Source organism: Hemicordylus capensis, chromosome 14, assembly GCF_027244095.1.
Source record: "Hemicordylus capensis ecotype Gifberg chromosome 14, rHemCap1.1.pri, whole genome shotgun sequence".
Lineage (NCBI taxonomy): Eukaryota > Metazoa > Chordata > Lepidosauria > Squamata > Cordylidae > Hemicordylus > Hemicordylus capensis.
Window position 1 is genome coordinate 10,417,866 of NC_069670.1, and position 16,350 is coordinate 10,434,215.

A 16,350-nucleotide genomic window follows, 5' to 3' on the forward strand; every position below is an offset into this window, starting at 1 on the left:
ACGGCAGCTCCGCTCCTGGGCCTCCATCCATTACAGCCGCAGCCTGCGCAGCCCCCCCCCCCCGCCGGTCCCCTTCAGTGGCCCCAGCACAGGCCTGGGGGCCTCCACCCCACCCTGCCCCACAGAGAGGCAGCTGCAAATTCCGGACTGCGGGCGGCGCTCTCCCTCCAGGACAGCAGCCCCAAGGACCACACGGTCCCTGCACGCCCCCCCCCCACTTGCCCAGTGCAGCCGGGGGGGGGGCAGAAGCCCACAGTCCTGGTGACTGGCCCACCACATCCTCCCTCCCCCCAACACAGGACGAGAGGATGAGCCCCCCCCCGCATGGACTGGCCCAACCATTATGGGAGGAGAGCCGGTCTGGTGGCAGCCAGCAGGACGGGCCCCCTTTGCTCAGCAGGGTCTGCCCGGGTTGCACTATATGAAGGGGGGCCTAGGAGGGTGGGCGGCCCTGGAAGATTACAGGCCCCTCAGGGGATCGGGGGGGGGGCCGCTCTGGGAAGAGCAGAGGGAGGTCCCCAGTGCCCTCCCTGGCAGCGGCAGCCGCATCTCCAGGATCGGGCTGGGAGAGAGCCCTGCCTGCCACCTGGGAGAAGCAGCCGCTGCCAGTCTGGGCAGGCAATCCTGAGCCAGAGGGAGCAAGGCTCTGACTCAGTCTGTGGCAGCAGCTTCCTCTCTTCCTCACTCCCAGCCCCCCAACACAGCCGCTCCCTGCCTGGGGCTCCTGCCGGACTTCCCTGGGGGTGCAGAACAGCTGGCAGGGTGGAGGCTCCTGGGCCCCATCCTGGGCCGCCCCCCACGTGTGGGGCTGACTGCCTGCAGGTGCCCTTGTCAGGCTCTGCCGCCTCCCCGGAGCAAGCACAACAGTCTGGGGCATCACGGGCTTTATTATGGCCTTGAGACCCCCATATGCCCCCCCGCCCCCCAAGTAGCCTGGTCAGCAGCAGCCACAGCACTGCTGGCGTCGGCGTCTGCCTGGGCTGCGCCGCTTGTGGGTCGCGGGTGAGGAGTGCCTTCTGTGGGGAAAGCGACAGTGCCTCAGCCCACAGCCAGCTGGCTGCTCAGGGGGGCAGGCTCCGGGCGGAGGGGCTGCTGCTGCCGGCGGGGTGGAGGCCAAGGAGGGGAGGCTGAGCGCAGGAAGCCCAATGCTGTCCAGCAGCCCCTGAGCGTGGGCAGAGTGCTTTCCCCAGGAAGGACTCCCAGCCTCACGACCTCCTCCCGGCCACCCTGCGGGAGAAGGCGGCCAGGCCAGGCCAGGGCGGGCAGCAGCCTCCAAACCAGCCTGAGGGCCCCCGGCCCCCCCCTCCCCTGGAGGCACTTGCCAGAAAACAGGAGCGGGGGGGGGGGGGGAGCCACGGTCTGAGAGCGCCATCTGGTGGGCGACTTGGGAAGGGCCGGCTCCAGTTGCGGGGGGGGGGGGACACGGGCGTTTCCACACATCTCTCCCCCCCCCCACTCCCCCAGCCTGTGGACTCAGCCGGGCTGGGAAGCCGTTTGGGCCGGTCCAGAGGAGACCCCCCTGCCCCCCCCCAGTCTCACAGCCCTGAAGATGCGGGGCCTCCCCAGGCAGAGGCGCTCTTCACCCCGGGACTTGGGGGCCAAAGTCCAGGGCCCCCCAAAGCCCCCTCAGTCTGTGGGGCGGGTTGGGCTGGTGGGTTGCCCAGTGAGGCTGCTTCACTGGCAGCCAAGGGGGGCCGGCCCAGGCCTCTCGGCCCACCAGGCTGGAGAATGGCCTCACCGCCCCTCGGCCTCGGGGGGGGGGTCTCCTCCCCGTTCTTTCCGGGCCCCTCTTGGGTGTCCCCTTCCTTCCCCCGCAGAAGGGAAGATCCCAGGCCGGGAGGGCAGCCTTGGCCCCAGCTCTGCCCCTGCTGCCCCTTCCTCCCCTGCCCACCCCCAGCCGGGCTCCATGGTGCCCCCCCTCCCCCCCAGCCCCCTTGCTTTCCAGACGGGGGGGGCATACTTGTCAGGATGCAGCTGTGCAGGGTTCATCGGGGGCATCCGCGCTGGGCGCCCTCCCTCCGTCTGGTCCTCTCCGGCGGGCAGGCGGGTGGGCGGCCTCTCCCCTGGCTGGCCCTCTGCACGGCCTCAGACACCGCTGGAGCGCCCCTCCAGTGTGACAGCCCCCCCACTGGAACGGCCGCATGTCGCTTCCACATGGAGTTGCTGTTACAACCGAGAGGCGCCCTCCTCCGTCTGGGCCCGCAGGGACCCCGCCCCGCCCCACCCCACCCCTCTGGGGCTCTGGATGGGCCCCCTCTGCCAGGCACCGCTGGCCTCGGCCCCTGGGGGGGGCCTGTGTCTCCCCACTGGCTCCCCCTCTTGGCTCGTGCCTGGGGGGTGCTGGGGAGGGGGGGCGGCCGCCGCTTCTCGGCCAGGGAGGGCCCTCTGCACTGCCCGGCAAGGCCGTGGGGCCGGCCCCACTGAGCCCACCCTGAGCATCCCCTGTGCGCTGTTCCGGGCCAGCCTCCCGCCCTGCCTCGGACTCCTTGGCTGCACCCCTCGCCCCTCCTCCCTCCCACCCCATCTGCCCAGAGAAGCCCCCTCACTTGGGGGCAGCAGGCCAGGAGGGCTGCCGAAGGCTGCTGGGGGCCTGCTGGGGGAAAGAGACGGCCTTTGTGAGGAGTGCTGGGGGGGAGCCCCCCAAGGGGGCAGAGGGAGGCAGCACCGGGGGTCCTGCTGCAGCCTGACCCAGGGCTGGGGGAGGGAAGCCGGGCAGGCCAGGCACCCCCTGCCCGGCCCCCAGGGTGCCCTCCGTGCCCTGCTGTGGGTGCCAGGAGCGGGGGGGAGGGGGCTCTCGGGGGTGGCCACAACCCCCCCCTCCACCCGCTGCCTGGCAGCCGCTACCAGCCCTGCTTGGCCGCCCGTCCCTTTGCCCGGCTGACTCTGGCTGGGCTGGAGTCTGGGCCTGGCGCCCCCTTTGCACGGGAGACCCCTCCCTCCCCCTCCCCCCGCCCCGGATGGCGGCTGCCCTGCAGGGCCGCATGTGTGGGTCTGGTAGCAAGGGGGGGGCGGGGGGGCATCTGCCGCCTGGCCAAAGGGCAGCCGCGCAGCCCAGCACCGGCTCAGCTGCTGCTGGCGGGGTGGGCGACCTCTCTGACACCTGGCCACACCTGGCTCGGTGCCCAGGAAGCGGTCCTTGGCTGGCCCCAGAGTCCCTCTCGTCCCCCATGGCCCCGTTTGGCCCCTGTGGGTGATGGGCGCTCGACTCCCCTCCCAAAGTGGTCTGGGACAGTCTGCTCCTTCGCTTGAAAGCTGGCGGGAGGGGAGGGCGCTTCTGAGCGTGGGCAGAGTTCCCCTCGGGTTGTGTGGCCTGTGAGGGGGGAGGTCAGGCCCAGGCTTGGGCAAAGGGCCCCGCAGCTGACACTCGGCTTCGGCCCCACCCGCCTCGCAGGGCTGTTGTGATGGGAGGCTACAGTGGAAGGTGCGGGAAGCCCCACGCTGCTGCTGCTGCTGCTGCTGCTGCTGCTGCTGGTGAGCGCGCACACGTGCCCGGCCTGGAGGGGGCACTTCCGCAAGGGCAGGACCCTCTGTCCCCCCCCCCCAGCACCTGGGTCCCGGCTCCGGAGAGCCAGCCAGGGTGGGCGCAGGGCCCCTTTCCGCCTCCCTCCCCACCAACCTCGACGGGGGTGGGGGGGACTGGCAGCCCCCTCCCTCCCCCCCTCCCGCTGCCACCCGAGGGAGGAGACCCCACCCCCCACCCCAGGGCCAGGAACGGCAGGGGCTTGGCGCCCCCACCCTTGGGTGCCCCTGGGAGTCTGAGCCCCCCTCTGAGCCGCTGGCTTGCCTGGCAGGGGGCTCCCCACGGCTCCCACCTCCTGCTGCTGCTGCTGCTGCTGCCCCAGGCCGCTCTGCCCCCAGCAGGGACCGGCCCCCTCCAGGGGAGCTCAGCTGCTTAATGATTAGCTGCAGCGGCTGCAAATATTTGCTCGGGGCTTCGGGGGCTCAGAGGGCGGGGGGGGGCGGCTGCTCTGCAGCATCCTCCTCCAACAACCCCCCCCCCCCCGCCGCAAGGGGCCGCCCTCCTCAGCCCGGGCAGCAGCTGTCATTGAGCGGCGCCTGGGGGGTCCCAGGAGCCCACCCCCCGCCCCGCCCCTCCCTGCCGCCCTCCTTGTCCAAGGGGCCCGGGCATGGTATGCCGCCCTGGCCTCTGCCCGGTGCCTCTCTTGGCTGCGTCTCGTGCGGGTGGGAGGAATGAGGACCCGCTGAGCGCGAGGTGCGGGCCGGCGGGAGAGAGAGAGAATGAGGGGCGGGCGCGCGGGCAGGCAGGCAGGCAGGCGGCCCCCCCCCCCGGGCTCGAGCGGGAAGGGTCCCCCGAGGTCTTCTTGTCCAGCCCCCGGCGGGGGGGGGCTGCTCCCCTCCCGACAGAGGGCCAGACAGCCTCTGCTGGGAAGGCTGGCGCAGGACTGGGGGGCATGAAAGGGCCCCTGCTTGTTTCCCGAGTGAGGGGCGGGGTGCCGAGGAGAGCCCTGTCTGGGTGGTGCTCCCAGGTGCGAGGCTGCTGCTGCCCCCCCCACATCTGGCAAAGCTTCGCCTGGCCCCGACTTCTGTGGGCAGCAGCGGGGCAGGGCGAGGGGGAGAGAGGGGGGGCTTTCCAGGTGTGCCGAGAACAGAGCAGCCCCCCCCCGAGCCGCCCCCCTTGGGGGCCAATGTCTTTTGAGAGCGTTTTCGGACAGGCCTTGGCTGGAGGGAGGATTCTGTGGGATGCAGGGCAGTGCTGCTGCCTGGGGACCACCGCGAAAGTCTTCCTTGGCACGGGGCTGGGGGGCCGCAGTCCCCGATGGTGCCTGCCTGGGGGGCACGGAGCAGCGTCCGACAGGCTCCCCCAAAGACCCAGGGACCCTCTGCCCCTGTGGGGAAAGGAGATCGCTGTGTGGGGGGGGGAGCGGAGGGGGTCCATTAGAGACAGGTGCCCCCGGGGGAGCCGGAGAAGTGCTTTGCCTCTTCCTGGGGCTGCCTGCCTGTGCACAGTTGTGTGCCTGGCCACGGAGACGCGGCCTGGGGGTCTTTGGTGGCAATGGGGACAGCAGACCTGGGCGCTCCTGGAGCTCAGGCTCTTCCTCGGCCAGTGCCTCTGTCTGTCCCCAAAGGATGATGGATGCCTTCTTAGAAATGGTCGGCCTCTTCCACTTCTCTTCTGCCCCCGCCCCCCCCCCAGGCTTTGGAAACATCTCCCCGAAGACGGACTCTGGGCGGCTGTTCTGCATCTTCTACGCACTGGTGGGGATCCCGCTCTTTGGGATGCTGCTGGCCGGAGTCGGGGACCAGCTGGGGTCCTCTCTGCGGAACGCCATTGGCAAAGTGGAGGACGTTTTCTTGGTGAGTCCCGGCCGAGGGGGAAAGGGCTCTCCAGCACCTCCAGCCGCCGCCTTGGGCACTCTGGCACAGGGTGCCCCCTGGGGCCCGGGAGGATGGCCGGCATGCCCCAGAGCCCTCCTTCCTCCATGAGTCAACACTCCTCTCTGGAGAGCTGCTCTTGATAGGGAACTCACTGCCACAGGGTGTCGTCTGCGCCCCTGGCTCCAGTCTCTGTGCCTTTACACAAAGCGGTGGTGCGGCCACATCTGGAGTCGTCTCTTAAGGAGGGCAGTGTAAAGCTGGAGAGGGTGCAGAAGAGGGCGACCAAGACGGCCAGGGGCCTGGAGCACCTTCCTGAGGAGGCGAGGCTGCAACGCCCGGGGCTCTTGAGTTTGGGAAAGAGGCGACTGCAGGGAGACGGGGTCGAGGGGGACACAGTTATGCCTGGAGAGGAGAGGGTGGACGGAGAGAAACGTTTCTCCTTCCCTCCCATCAGAACCAGGGGTCATCCCTTGCTAACTGGGCAAAGAGATTGTGAGCCCTTTGGGGACAGGGAGCCATCTGATTGATTTATTATTTCTCTGTGTAAACAGCCCTGAGCCATTTTGGAAGGGCGGTATAGAAATTGAATGAATGAATGAATCCCAGGAAACTGAAGGCCAGGTAATCTAGGCCCAACAAAAGGCAGTAATTAATCGATGGAATTCTCTGCCGCGGGATGTGGTGCTGGCCACCAGCTTGGATGGCTTTCAACGGGGCTTAGACCCATCCACGGAGGACAGGGCTATCGATGGCTGCGAGTCTGAGGGCTCGAGGCCACCTCCAGCCTGGGAGGCAAGATGCAGGGGAGCCACGGCAGCGGGAGAGAGGGCATGCACCTACCTCTTGCCTGCGGGCTCCCCAGAGGCATCTGGTGGGCCACTGTCCGAAAGAGAACGTTGGACCCCATAGGCCCCCTGGGCCTGGTCCAGCAGGGCTGCTCTTACGTTCTCGTAAGCTGGCTTTAAAGGGGGATGCAAGGAATTTTGGAGAGGTCTGCCAGCACCTATTGGTGCAGATCACAAAAGAGAGCATCCAGCTTCAGAAGCAGTATACCAGATGCTAAAGGCAAATCAGGGGGCGACTGTGCCCTAGCAAAGAAGGTTCCAGGGGCACCTCGTGCAAAGCAGAGAGCCAGGCTTTCTGAGCACCTCTGGAGCAGGACGTCTCGAACCCCAGTCACTCCCCGCCTCCTTCCCCTCTCTCTCCCCAGAAGTGGCAGGTCAGCACCACCATCGTGAGGGTCCTCTCGGCCCTGCTCTTCATCCTCATCGGCTGCCTCCTCTTCGTCTCCCTGCCAACCATCATCTTCCAGCGGGTGGAGAACTGGACCCTCCTGGAGAGTGTCTACTTTGTCGTCATCACGCTGACCACGATCGGATTTGGTGACTACGTGGCCGGTAGGTGCCGTGGGACGCAGAGAGGAGTGACCCCGGCGGGGTGAGGGGTGGGCTGCCCTCGGACCCCCCTTCCTCATCCTCCTCTTCTCCTCTCCTGGTGGGCTGAACAAGTCCAGCTCCCAAGCAGCTCTCTGTCTTTTGGTTGGCTTACATGTTCACAATGCCCTGCATCCCAAGACCCTAGGGTGGTAAGCAAGAAGTTAAAAGGGGCCAGCCGAAAGCAAGCTTCAAAGTGGCAGAGAAAGCATGGACCTTTCACTCATTGAAATGCTGATGCTTGAAACATTTCAAAGAGGTGCCCTGCTGGGCCTTTCCTAGAGTTGCTCCAGGACTCTGGAACTCGCTTCCTCATGAAATTAGAGTCCCCCTTTCTCTGCATGTTTTTGAGAAGGACCTGAAAACATACCTGCGTAGCCGGGCTTTTCATGAAAGCGTCGGTTTGCAAATGGTTTTCATGGTGTCAATGTTTGGATGGTTTTTCGACTGTGAACCGCCCAGGGACTTTTTTGTTTAGGGCGGTATAAAAATGTAATCAATAAAATAGACGAAAAACATCAGAGCAACTGCCTGAGGGAGAAGCCTGAACGAAAAGGGCGGCCTTCAGCCTCCTCGGAAAGGTTGGGAGTGAGGGAGCCCAGCGGATCTCCGCTGAGAGGGAACTTGGGGGCAGCCACCGAGAAGGCCCTGCCGGCCAGTGGAGGGATGCCTTGGAGAGGACCAAGCAGCCTCCTCCGGGCATCGTCCCGCTCAGACCTCTGTGTCTTGCAGCCCCCTTCTCTGGGCGGGAGGACCAAGAGGGAGGAGGGGGGAGTCTCTTCCGAGCCCTGCGATTCCTTCCAGGGGACCAGAGGCAAGAAGACCGCATCTGGTACCAGCCGCTGGTGGTGGTCTGGATCGTGCTCGGCCTGGCCTACTTCGCCTCCATCCTGACCATGATTGGGAACTGGCTGCGGGTGCTGTCCCGACGGACCAGGGCCGAGGTGAGGAGGGGACCCCGGGGGCCCTCCCCTGGGCGCACCGGCCCTCCTGGCAGGCCCGTCCCTTCTCCCCTCCAAACACAGGGCTGGCAAGCAGGAAGCGTCCTCTCTACTGAGTCACGCCAGGGGTCTGTCCAGCGCAGGATTGTCTGCACTGACCGGCAGCAGCTCTCCAAGGTTGGCGGGCCGGAGTCTCTCTCAGCTGCACCTGGAGATGGGGCCCGTCTGCACGCCAAGCAGAGGCTCTCCCCGCTCTGAGCTGGGGCCCCCTCCCTGCTGCTCTCTAGGCACCTTCCAGACTAGACCCTGCCAGGGGGTCAGGAGGAGGGTGCTTCCACACTTCCTGCATCTCGAAAGAGGGAGGAGGGCTCCCTGCCAGGGAGAAAGAGGCATCTGCCTGGGGCCGAGAGGAGTCCTTGCAAGGGGGCGAGACCCTCTCTCTCTCTCTCTCCCTCCCCCACCCCACCCCACCCCTGCTGCCAGGCTGGGTGAGCGGGCATGCATTGCTTCCAGCCCGCACTGGACTCTGCAAGGCAGCGGCAGCCAGCCCCGCCAGGTGCCGGACAGCCCCCACTGGCAGCAGCCTGACCCTCCTCCCTGCCTCCCCCTCTGCCGGCCCTGGAATGGTCACGTCCTCCTCGTGACTCGCTGGAGACGTTCTCATTGGTGTGCAGGGTTATTCGCACATCATGCTGTACACAAGTCCATCAGCCCACGCCCTCTCCGTACCCCACATTCGAGGGCCCTGTACCCGGAATAGGTGCCATGAGGATAGACGTCAGTACACCTCTACAGTGCAGTGTCTGACTAGGCCTACATGGTTCACTGACAGTCACACTGGACAACGTGCTTTGTGGTGTCCACGGCTGCATAAGTGGCCATAGGATCACTTGATCTTGAATGCTTCTGGACTTGTGGTAGCAAGCATGAAGTGACCCCTTTGCTGAGCAGGGTCCACCCTGGTTTGCACTTGGTTGGGTGACTACAGACAACAAGATCTTACCCTCAGGACATCTGCCTGGGGCCAAGAAGTCCTTGCAAGGGGGCGAGACTCTCCCTCCCCCACCCCACCCCTGCGGCCAGGCTGGGCAAGCGGGCATGCATTGCGTCCAACCCACACTGGACTCTGCAAGGCAGCAGCAGCCAGCTCCGCCAGGTGCCGGACAGCCCCCACTGGCAGCAGCCTGACCCTCCTCCCCGCCTCCCCCTCTGCCGCCCCTGGAATGGTCGCGTCCTCCTCGTGACTCGCTGGAGACGTTCTCATTGGTGTGGGTTGGAACGTTCAGGCCCGGGAGACGGACGACGAGACCATTGGGACGGGCAATGGGGGGGGGAGGGAGCGATCATCAGGAGAAGTTTAATAGAGCCTCTTTTGGTTGGGGGGGGCGTTTATTCGGCCGGGTTTATTTATTTATTTGATTTGATTTCTAGACCGCCCTTCCAAAAATGGCTCAGGGTGGTTTACACAGAGAAACAACCAATAAATCAGATGCCTCCCTGTCCCCAATGGACTCACAATCTAAAAAAGAAACAGAAGGCAGATACCAACAACAGCCACTGGAGGGATGCTGTGCTGGGGATGGAGAGGGCCAGTTGCTCTCCCCCTGCTTGCTAAAGAGAATCACCACATTAAAAGGTGCCTCTCTGCCCAGTTAGCAGGGGTTTTAAACTGGTTTGACCCCAGTTTGAAATCTCAAGGGTCCTCCCCCCAAAACTCTGCCATTTCGTGAAGACTTGGTTAAGAGAGTTTTCTCCATTCAGAGAACCGCAACTCCTAGCTGAAGGATGGGGGCCATGTGGAAATAAGACCCCAAAGTGCCAGAGTTCAGGGGCAGAGCCCTTGCTTGGCAGGCCCAAGGTCCTAGTCCAACCTGGCAGCAGGGGTGGGGAGGGGAGGAGGGGGAGAGAGAGAGGGTCTCGCCCCCTTGCAAGGACTCCTCTCGGCCCCAGGCAGATGCCTCTTTCTCCCTGGCAGCGAGCCCTCCTTGTTGCGGTTGTGGGTCAGCAGAAGGGAGCTGAACTCCTTGAGTCTGTGTGAGGGCCTAAAGGAACCCACCGGAAGGAGCCTGTTGGGGGGGATATGTGGGGCAGGGAGCCACGGACGGAGGATGTATTCAGGAGGAGTCATGGGGAGGGGGCCACGGAGGCTAGTTCCCCCAGAACTAGTAACCAGAGTGCAGGGAGGGCTGAACTGGGGGGGCGGACTAGCTTTGTATTGTCAGTTGGGGCTGGGTTGGGTGTGGGGGTGAACAGGCCAGGGTGTGTGTGTCTTCTCTACATGGTTAAAGGACAGGAGGAGTTGGGGGGCTGGAGGGAGCGTTCAGGAGTCAGTTGGGGTACGTGACGGAATGCAAAGGCTCCCTCGGTTTGGAGTGGGGGGGTGGAGGAATGGGGTCTGGAGGGCAGAAAGGGCTTGGGGGCATTATTTTGGGGAGGGGTGGGAGGCTGCCCCCCTGAATCTGGTGGGACTGAGCTTGGAATTTGGGGCAAACGGAGTTGTGGGGGAAGGAGGCGAAGGAGGAGCTGGGGAGGCCGAGTCCCTGACTGGGCACAAGGGTTGGCGTGAGCAGGTGAGGGGCGCGAGGGCGGGGGGAGGACTGAGGCCCCAGAGATTGTGGGGGGAGTGCGGAGGGAAGAGCCGGCTGGGGTGAGGAGGATGTGGTTGCTTCTGGGGCAAGGGGGCAGCTCAGCGACCCATGAGCTCAGTGGAAGGACCTTGCTGGATGTGGGGCCGCCAGTGGCCTTAGGGCCAGGAGGAGGCTGAGGAGCCCTTTGCTCGGGCCTGCTGCCTGTGGAGTCAGTGAAACCTCCATGCCCAGCAGCAGCAGCCTGCCTCTGAGTGGCCTATATTCGGCTTTTTTGCCGGAATCCCTTTGGCCTATGTCAGGCTTTTTACCAGAAGTGTAGCAACGCGTGTGTTCTAGCTGCACACCCTTATCTCTCTGTCCTATGTTTGGCTTTCTGCCGTAAGTGTAGCGATGTTTGTGTTCTAGCTGCACACCCTTATCTCTCTGTCCTATGTTTGGCTTTCTGCCGTAAGTGTAGCGATGTTTGTGTTCTAGCTGCACACCCTTATCTCTTTGGCCTATGTTCGGCTTTTTGCGAGAAGTGTAGCAACGCGTGTGTTCTAGCTTCTCACCCATATCTCTTTGGCCTGTGTTCGGCTTTCTTCCGTAAGTGTAGCGATGTTTGTGTTCTAGCTTCTCACCCATATCTCTCTGTCCTATGTTTGGCTTTCTGCCGTAAGTGTAGCGATGTTTGTGTTCTAGCTTCTCACCCGTATCTCTTTGGCCTATGTTCGGCTTTCTGCCGGAAGTGTAGCGATGTTTGTGTTCTAGCTTCTCACCCGTATCTCTCTGGCCTATGTTCGGCTTTCTGCCGGAAGTGTAGCGATGTTTGTGTTCTAGCTTCTCACCCGTATCTCTCTGGCCTATGTTCGGCTTTCTGCCGGAAGTGTAGCGATGTTTGTGTTCTAGCTTCTCACCCGTATCTCTCTGGCCTATGTTCGGCTTTCTGCCGGAAGTGTAGCGATGTTTGTGTTCTAGCTTCTCACCCGTATCTCTCTGGCCTATGTTCGGCTTTCTGCCGGAAGTGTAGCGATGTTTGTGTTCTAGCTTCTCACCCGTATCTCTCTGGCCTATGTTCGGCTTTCTGCCGGAAGTGTAGCGATGTTTGTGTTCTAGCTTCTCACCCGTATCTCTCTGGCCTATGTTCGGCTTTCTGCCGGAAGTGTAGCGATGTTTGTGTTCTAGCTTCTCACCCGTATCTCTCTGGCCTATGTTCGGCTTTCTGCCGGAAGTGTAGCGATGTTTGTGTTCTAGCTTCTCACCCGTATCTCTCTGGCCTATGTTCGGCTTTCTGCCGGAAGTGTAGCGATGTTTGTGTTCTAGCTTCTCACCCGTATCTCTCTGGCCTATGTTCGGCTTTCTGCCGGAAGTGTAGCGATGTTTGTGTTCTAGCTTCTCACCCGTATCTCTCTGGCCTATGTTCGGCTTTCTGCCGGAAGTGTAGCGATGTTTGTGTTCTAGCTTCTCACCCGTATCTCTCTGGCCTATGTTCGGCTTTCTGCCGGAAGTGTAGCGATGTTTGTGTTCTAGCTTCTCACCCGTATCTCTCTGGCCTATGTTCGGCTTTCTGCCGGAAGTGTAGCGATGTTTGTGTTCTAGCTTCTCACCCGTATCTCTCTGGCCTATGTTCGGCTTTCTGCCGGAAGTGTAGCGATGTTTGTGTTCTAGCTTCTCACCCGTATCTCTCTGGCCTATGTTCGGCTTTCTGCCGGAAGTGTAGCGATGTTTGTGTTCTAGCTTCTCACCCGTATCTCTTTGGCCTATGTTCGGCTTTCTGCCGGAAGTGTAGCGATGTTTGTGTTCTAGCTTCTCACCCGTATCTCTTTGGCCTATGTTCGGCTTTCTGCCGGAAGTGTAGCGATGTTTGTGTTCTAGCTTCTCACCCGTATCTCTTTGGCCTATGTTCGGCTTTCTGCCGGAAGTGTAGCGATGTTTGTGTTCTAGCTTCTCACCCGTATCTCTTTGGCCTATGTTCGGCTTTCTGCCGGAAGTGTAGCGATGTTTGTGTTCTAGCTGCACACCCTTCTCTCTCTGGCCTATATAGAGATAGGGGTGTGCAGCTAGAACACACACATTGCTACCCTTCCTGCAAAAAGCCGACCTTGGGCCAAAGCGATAAGGGTGTCAAGGCTGAGGAGCCCCTTGCTCGGGCCTGCTGCCTGTGCGACAAGATCTTTTTCTAGGACAAGATTTTTTTTATTGAAGCAACAAACCACCAAAGCACACAGCACGTTGCCAAAGCACAATTGGGTAGAAAGCGGCTGCTGCCTGTGGGGTCGGTGAAGCCTCCACGCGCAGGCAGCAAACCTGCCTCTGCGCGGGAGACGCGGGGCGCATGCTGGACTTCCGGGCGCAGCCAGCAGGGGGCGGCTTAGGCCCCGCCCAGCAGGGGAGGGAGGTGGAAGGCCGCTCCTTCCGGCGAGGGGGGAGTGCTTCCGGGGCAGCCGCGGCCGCCAACGGGGAGGAGCCCGCGACGTGTGATCGAGTGAGCGAGGCTGCCCGGGTGGCTCCGGCTCTTCTCCCGTGTAGCGATGTGTGTGTTCTAGCGGCACAGCCTCATCTCTTTGGCCTACCTAGGAGGACCCGGCCGCGTCCTTCTGCTAGTCGACGACGGGAAGAGAAGCTCCGGGAAAGCGGCGCTTGTGGCGGCGGCGGCGGCGGAGGAAAGCCAGGAGAGCCGGTAAGGGGGCGCGGAGGGGGGCATTCGCCCGGTGCATGTCGAAGGACTGGGGGGGGGGGCGGCAGTGGGCGGGCTGCATGCTGGGAGGGGGCTCTCCTCCTGCCCCCCCCACACGTGCAGTCCTGCGCTTCCCCTTTAAGAGCCCCGCTTCTTCGGCGCGGCTTTTTTTTGCAACACGTCTACTTCTGTGTAATCTCACGTCTGAAAGGGGCGCCCCCGGGAGATTGCGGCAGCCGAGGGTGCCCGCCGCTGCTCCTCGTGGCTCTCTCCTGGACAAGGCTCTAGGCCGCCTGCGACTCCCGGCGGCTCTAGGCTCCTAGTGGGTGGCCGCCTGGTGCTGTGTGCGGAGTCCGATCTCTGGCCCGTCCCGCTCAGTGTCGTCCACTCTGACTGGCAGCATCTTGCCAGGCTTTCAGGGGCCGCATCTCCCAGCAGGGGCCTTTCCCAGCCCTCCTGGAAGAGGCGGTGGCGATCAGGGGTTGGGCCGGGGCGGGGGACCTGGTGCCTGCCAAGCAGATGCTCTGCCACTGGGCGAGCCCCGGCCCCGTAGTGGGATCTCAGTCGTCCCGTTCCCTGATGATGATTCTGGGCAGGGATTCCTCTGCAGCTCGCTGCCCTTCGGGTGTTGTTGCGGTGCGGCGGCGGGGGAGCAGCCTGGCTGGGAGGCGGGAGGTGCGCCTGCGCGAGTCTCTCTCCGCGCTCCAGGTGCGGATCTGCAGGCATTTCCCCAAGCAATGGGGCCCGGCCGTGGGCGGAGAGGGCTGCGTAGCTCAGTGGAGCCTCCATGGCCCGAGGCAGCGCACCCCGATCCCCAGCTGACGGACCCCACCCCCCCGCAGCTTGGGTTGATTTTATTTAATTTTCCTGCTGCTGCACCCCTGACCCAGAGCGACAGAGTGAAACAAGCTACCAGTTGGGCTTTTTTAAACTCCAGGCGACGAAATGATTATCCCAGGGTGCCCGTTTTTTATATTCTGCCTAAAATTCATAAGACAGGTTTTCCTCCACCAGGACCGCCCATAATATCAGGAAATAATTTGTTGCTTGAACCTTTAGCTCAATATTCGGACAATATACTCCGACCTTTTTAAAAATTAATTCCTTCATACATGAGACACACTACAGATTTCATTAGTTCGGTTGAGAATAAGTTTGTGCCAGCAGGATCTGTGCTTCTTACGATGGGTGTGACATCATTAGATACTAATATACCTCTTGATGAGGCTAGGTCAGTGGCAGAAGACACATTTGACTCCAGACAGGTTAAAAATCCTCCCACTTGGTTTTTGCTACAATTATTGGATATAGTTTTGGAGAAGAATTACTTTACATTTAATCAATTTTTAATGCAGATTCAGGGTGTGGCAATGGGTAGATTGGAATACCGTATTATTTGCAATAAGGATGATAATCCATTTTTTGATAATTTGCTTTTGTATAAGCGTTTCATTGATGACATTATTATTATTATTTTGGATAAAGAGAAGGTCCAGGCGTTTATTGAATGGATTAATCGCATTGATGAAACGATTGAATTTGAGAGTCATATCAGTTCATCCAGAGTTTCATTTCTGGATGCCTATGTACATATTGGATTTGACCGTCGTATTTCTGTATCATTGTATACCAGGGAGACTGACCGTAATACATATTTACATTATAGATCATGTCATCCATCTTATTTAAAAGATCATTTACCTTTATGGGCAGTTCCTCAGATTAAAAAGAAGCAACACCCTGGACTCTGATGATAAGAAATCTGCCAGGAGGCTTGAGGTACAATTGCTGAACAGGGATTATCCTTGGTGTGTTATTAAGAGAGCGAGACGACGTGCAGATAGCATGCAGAGGAGATGTTTATTTCAGACCAAAGATAAGTCCATACCACGCAGGATTACATGGGGACTGAATTATTCTTGACTAAGTAATAAAATTGAAAAAGTGGTTCTCAAATATTGGCCATTGGTTAATATCATTCCAGGTTGTGAGGAACCACCGCTGATTGGCTTCAGGAAAAATACAAGTTTCTGGGATACACTCGGAGATGCCACAGGAGAGGTAAGTTCTGTCAAGGGTGAAGGGCCATTTCAAATGTGGGACGTGTGCTGCGTGCAAGTTTTCATTGCCCACTAAAGTCTTTCCACATCCTGCTGGCAATTATGTTAAGCCTTTGGAAGATTTCTCCCATTGTAATTCTGCTTATGCCATATATATTATGATGTGCCCATGTTTAAAGCTATATGTTGGCTGCACCATACGTCCGGTTAAAAAAAGTATTTTAGAGCATTACTACAGAATAAAGAATGGAGTATTAGAGGCACCACTCACAGAACATTTTTTGCTAGCTGGTCATCAGCCTGATGACTTTAAATTTGTGGTGATTTCCACCTTTAGAAAAGAAAAATTTAGATACTGTAACGTTGATGCAGTAAGATGGTTAAATAGACAAGAATCGTTTTATATGCACAGATTAAATTCCCTGTCACCTTATGGTTTAAACATGTATTTAGACTTATCCTGTTTTTTGTAATTGTGGTGCCCTAATTAAGCGTGAGGAGTGCCAGATAGTGGCTGATTAGGAGGTTCAGCAGCTGAGAATGATTGAGAGTGTTAGAAACCTGGAGTAAGGCAGCTTGGTCAGTTCATCCGAGCAGGCTTGATACGACTGGGTGTCAGTTTGGGCAGCAGTTTGTGAACCGTGGCACCTTTGGGGTAATTATCTTTGATGTAGACATATGCATTTCAGTAGGTTGTTAATGTTTTCTCTCATGTTTTGCAAACGTTTTCCTTTATGTATGGTTTGTGTTTTGTATTTAGAAGGCCTCTGTCTAACTCCCTTGGAGAAATCTAAGAATGTTTGGATACAATCTACACTCCCTTTGAAGGAATTGAAGAAACCTTTTTGGAGGCTATTTTGAAGAACTCTATACACCAGGGAGGATGTAAAGTCTATCACGTTTGGGACATAACAATTGTTCTTTCACTTCTGAGGAAGCTCATTGGGAAACAAGGACTTATCGCGAAACCTTGTCAAGTGATTCATGTATATTCAGTGTTTTATTATAATAAATGACTTAGATTAATGAAGTGATTCAAGAAGTTCCATTCATACGTATATTGGCATGGTTTCTATTTCTTGCATTGGGTGGTATTTTTTTCTTTGTTATTTTGAGTAGTACCACTCTGCCCTTATATTTTTTCTGTTGTAAGAAGTCTCCAGGCTCTCCCAGCAGCCCAGACAGAGTTGACAACAGATTAGCTGCTCTCAGCTTAATCCTTTCATTCTCAGCACACAATTGCATCACAATACAGTGCATTTCTCTTAACTAAATATCATTCATGCCATTGCCCAAGGAAATGTCTTCAGAAAAGCTGTTTATTTTTTGCATGTC

General features: G+C 59.6%; 1 protein-coding gene across 7 annotated transcripts in view; it reads left to right on the forward strand.

Annotated features, from left to right (window-relative positions):
• The window catches only part of LOC128336948 (potassium channel subfamily K member 4-like), a 77,521-nt gene extending 61,480 nt beyond the window's left edge, over positions 1–16,041 (forward strand). The window contains exons 2-7 of one of the 7 annotated variants that reach the window (XM_053277284.1): positions 5,156–5,316; positions 6,548–6,734; positions 12,856–12,958; positions 14,622–14,734; positions 14,940–15,016; positions 15,776–16,041. In XM_053277284.1, the coding sequence (XP_053133259.1) occupies positions 5,156–5,316; positions 6,548–6,734; positions 12,856–12,958; positions 14,622–14,706 (536 nt within the window). In that variant the 3' untranslated portion in view covers positions 14,707–14,734; positions 14,940–15,016; positions 15,776–16,041. Of the gene's footprint in view, positions 1–5,155; positions 5,317–6,547; positions 6,735–7,574; positions 7,715–12,855; positions 12,959–14,621; positions 14,735–14,939; positions 15,017–15,775 lie in introns of those variants that run through there. The other 6 variants (XM_053277288.1, XM_053277287.1, XM_053277286.1 and 3 more) reach the window with 6 other exon arrangements.
• Positions 16,042–16,350: the final 309 nt, after the last annotated feature.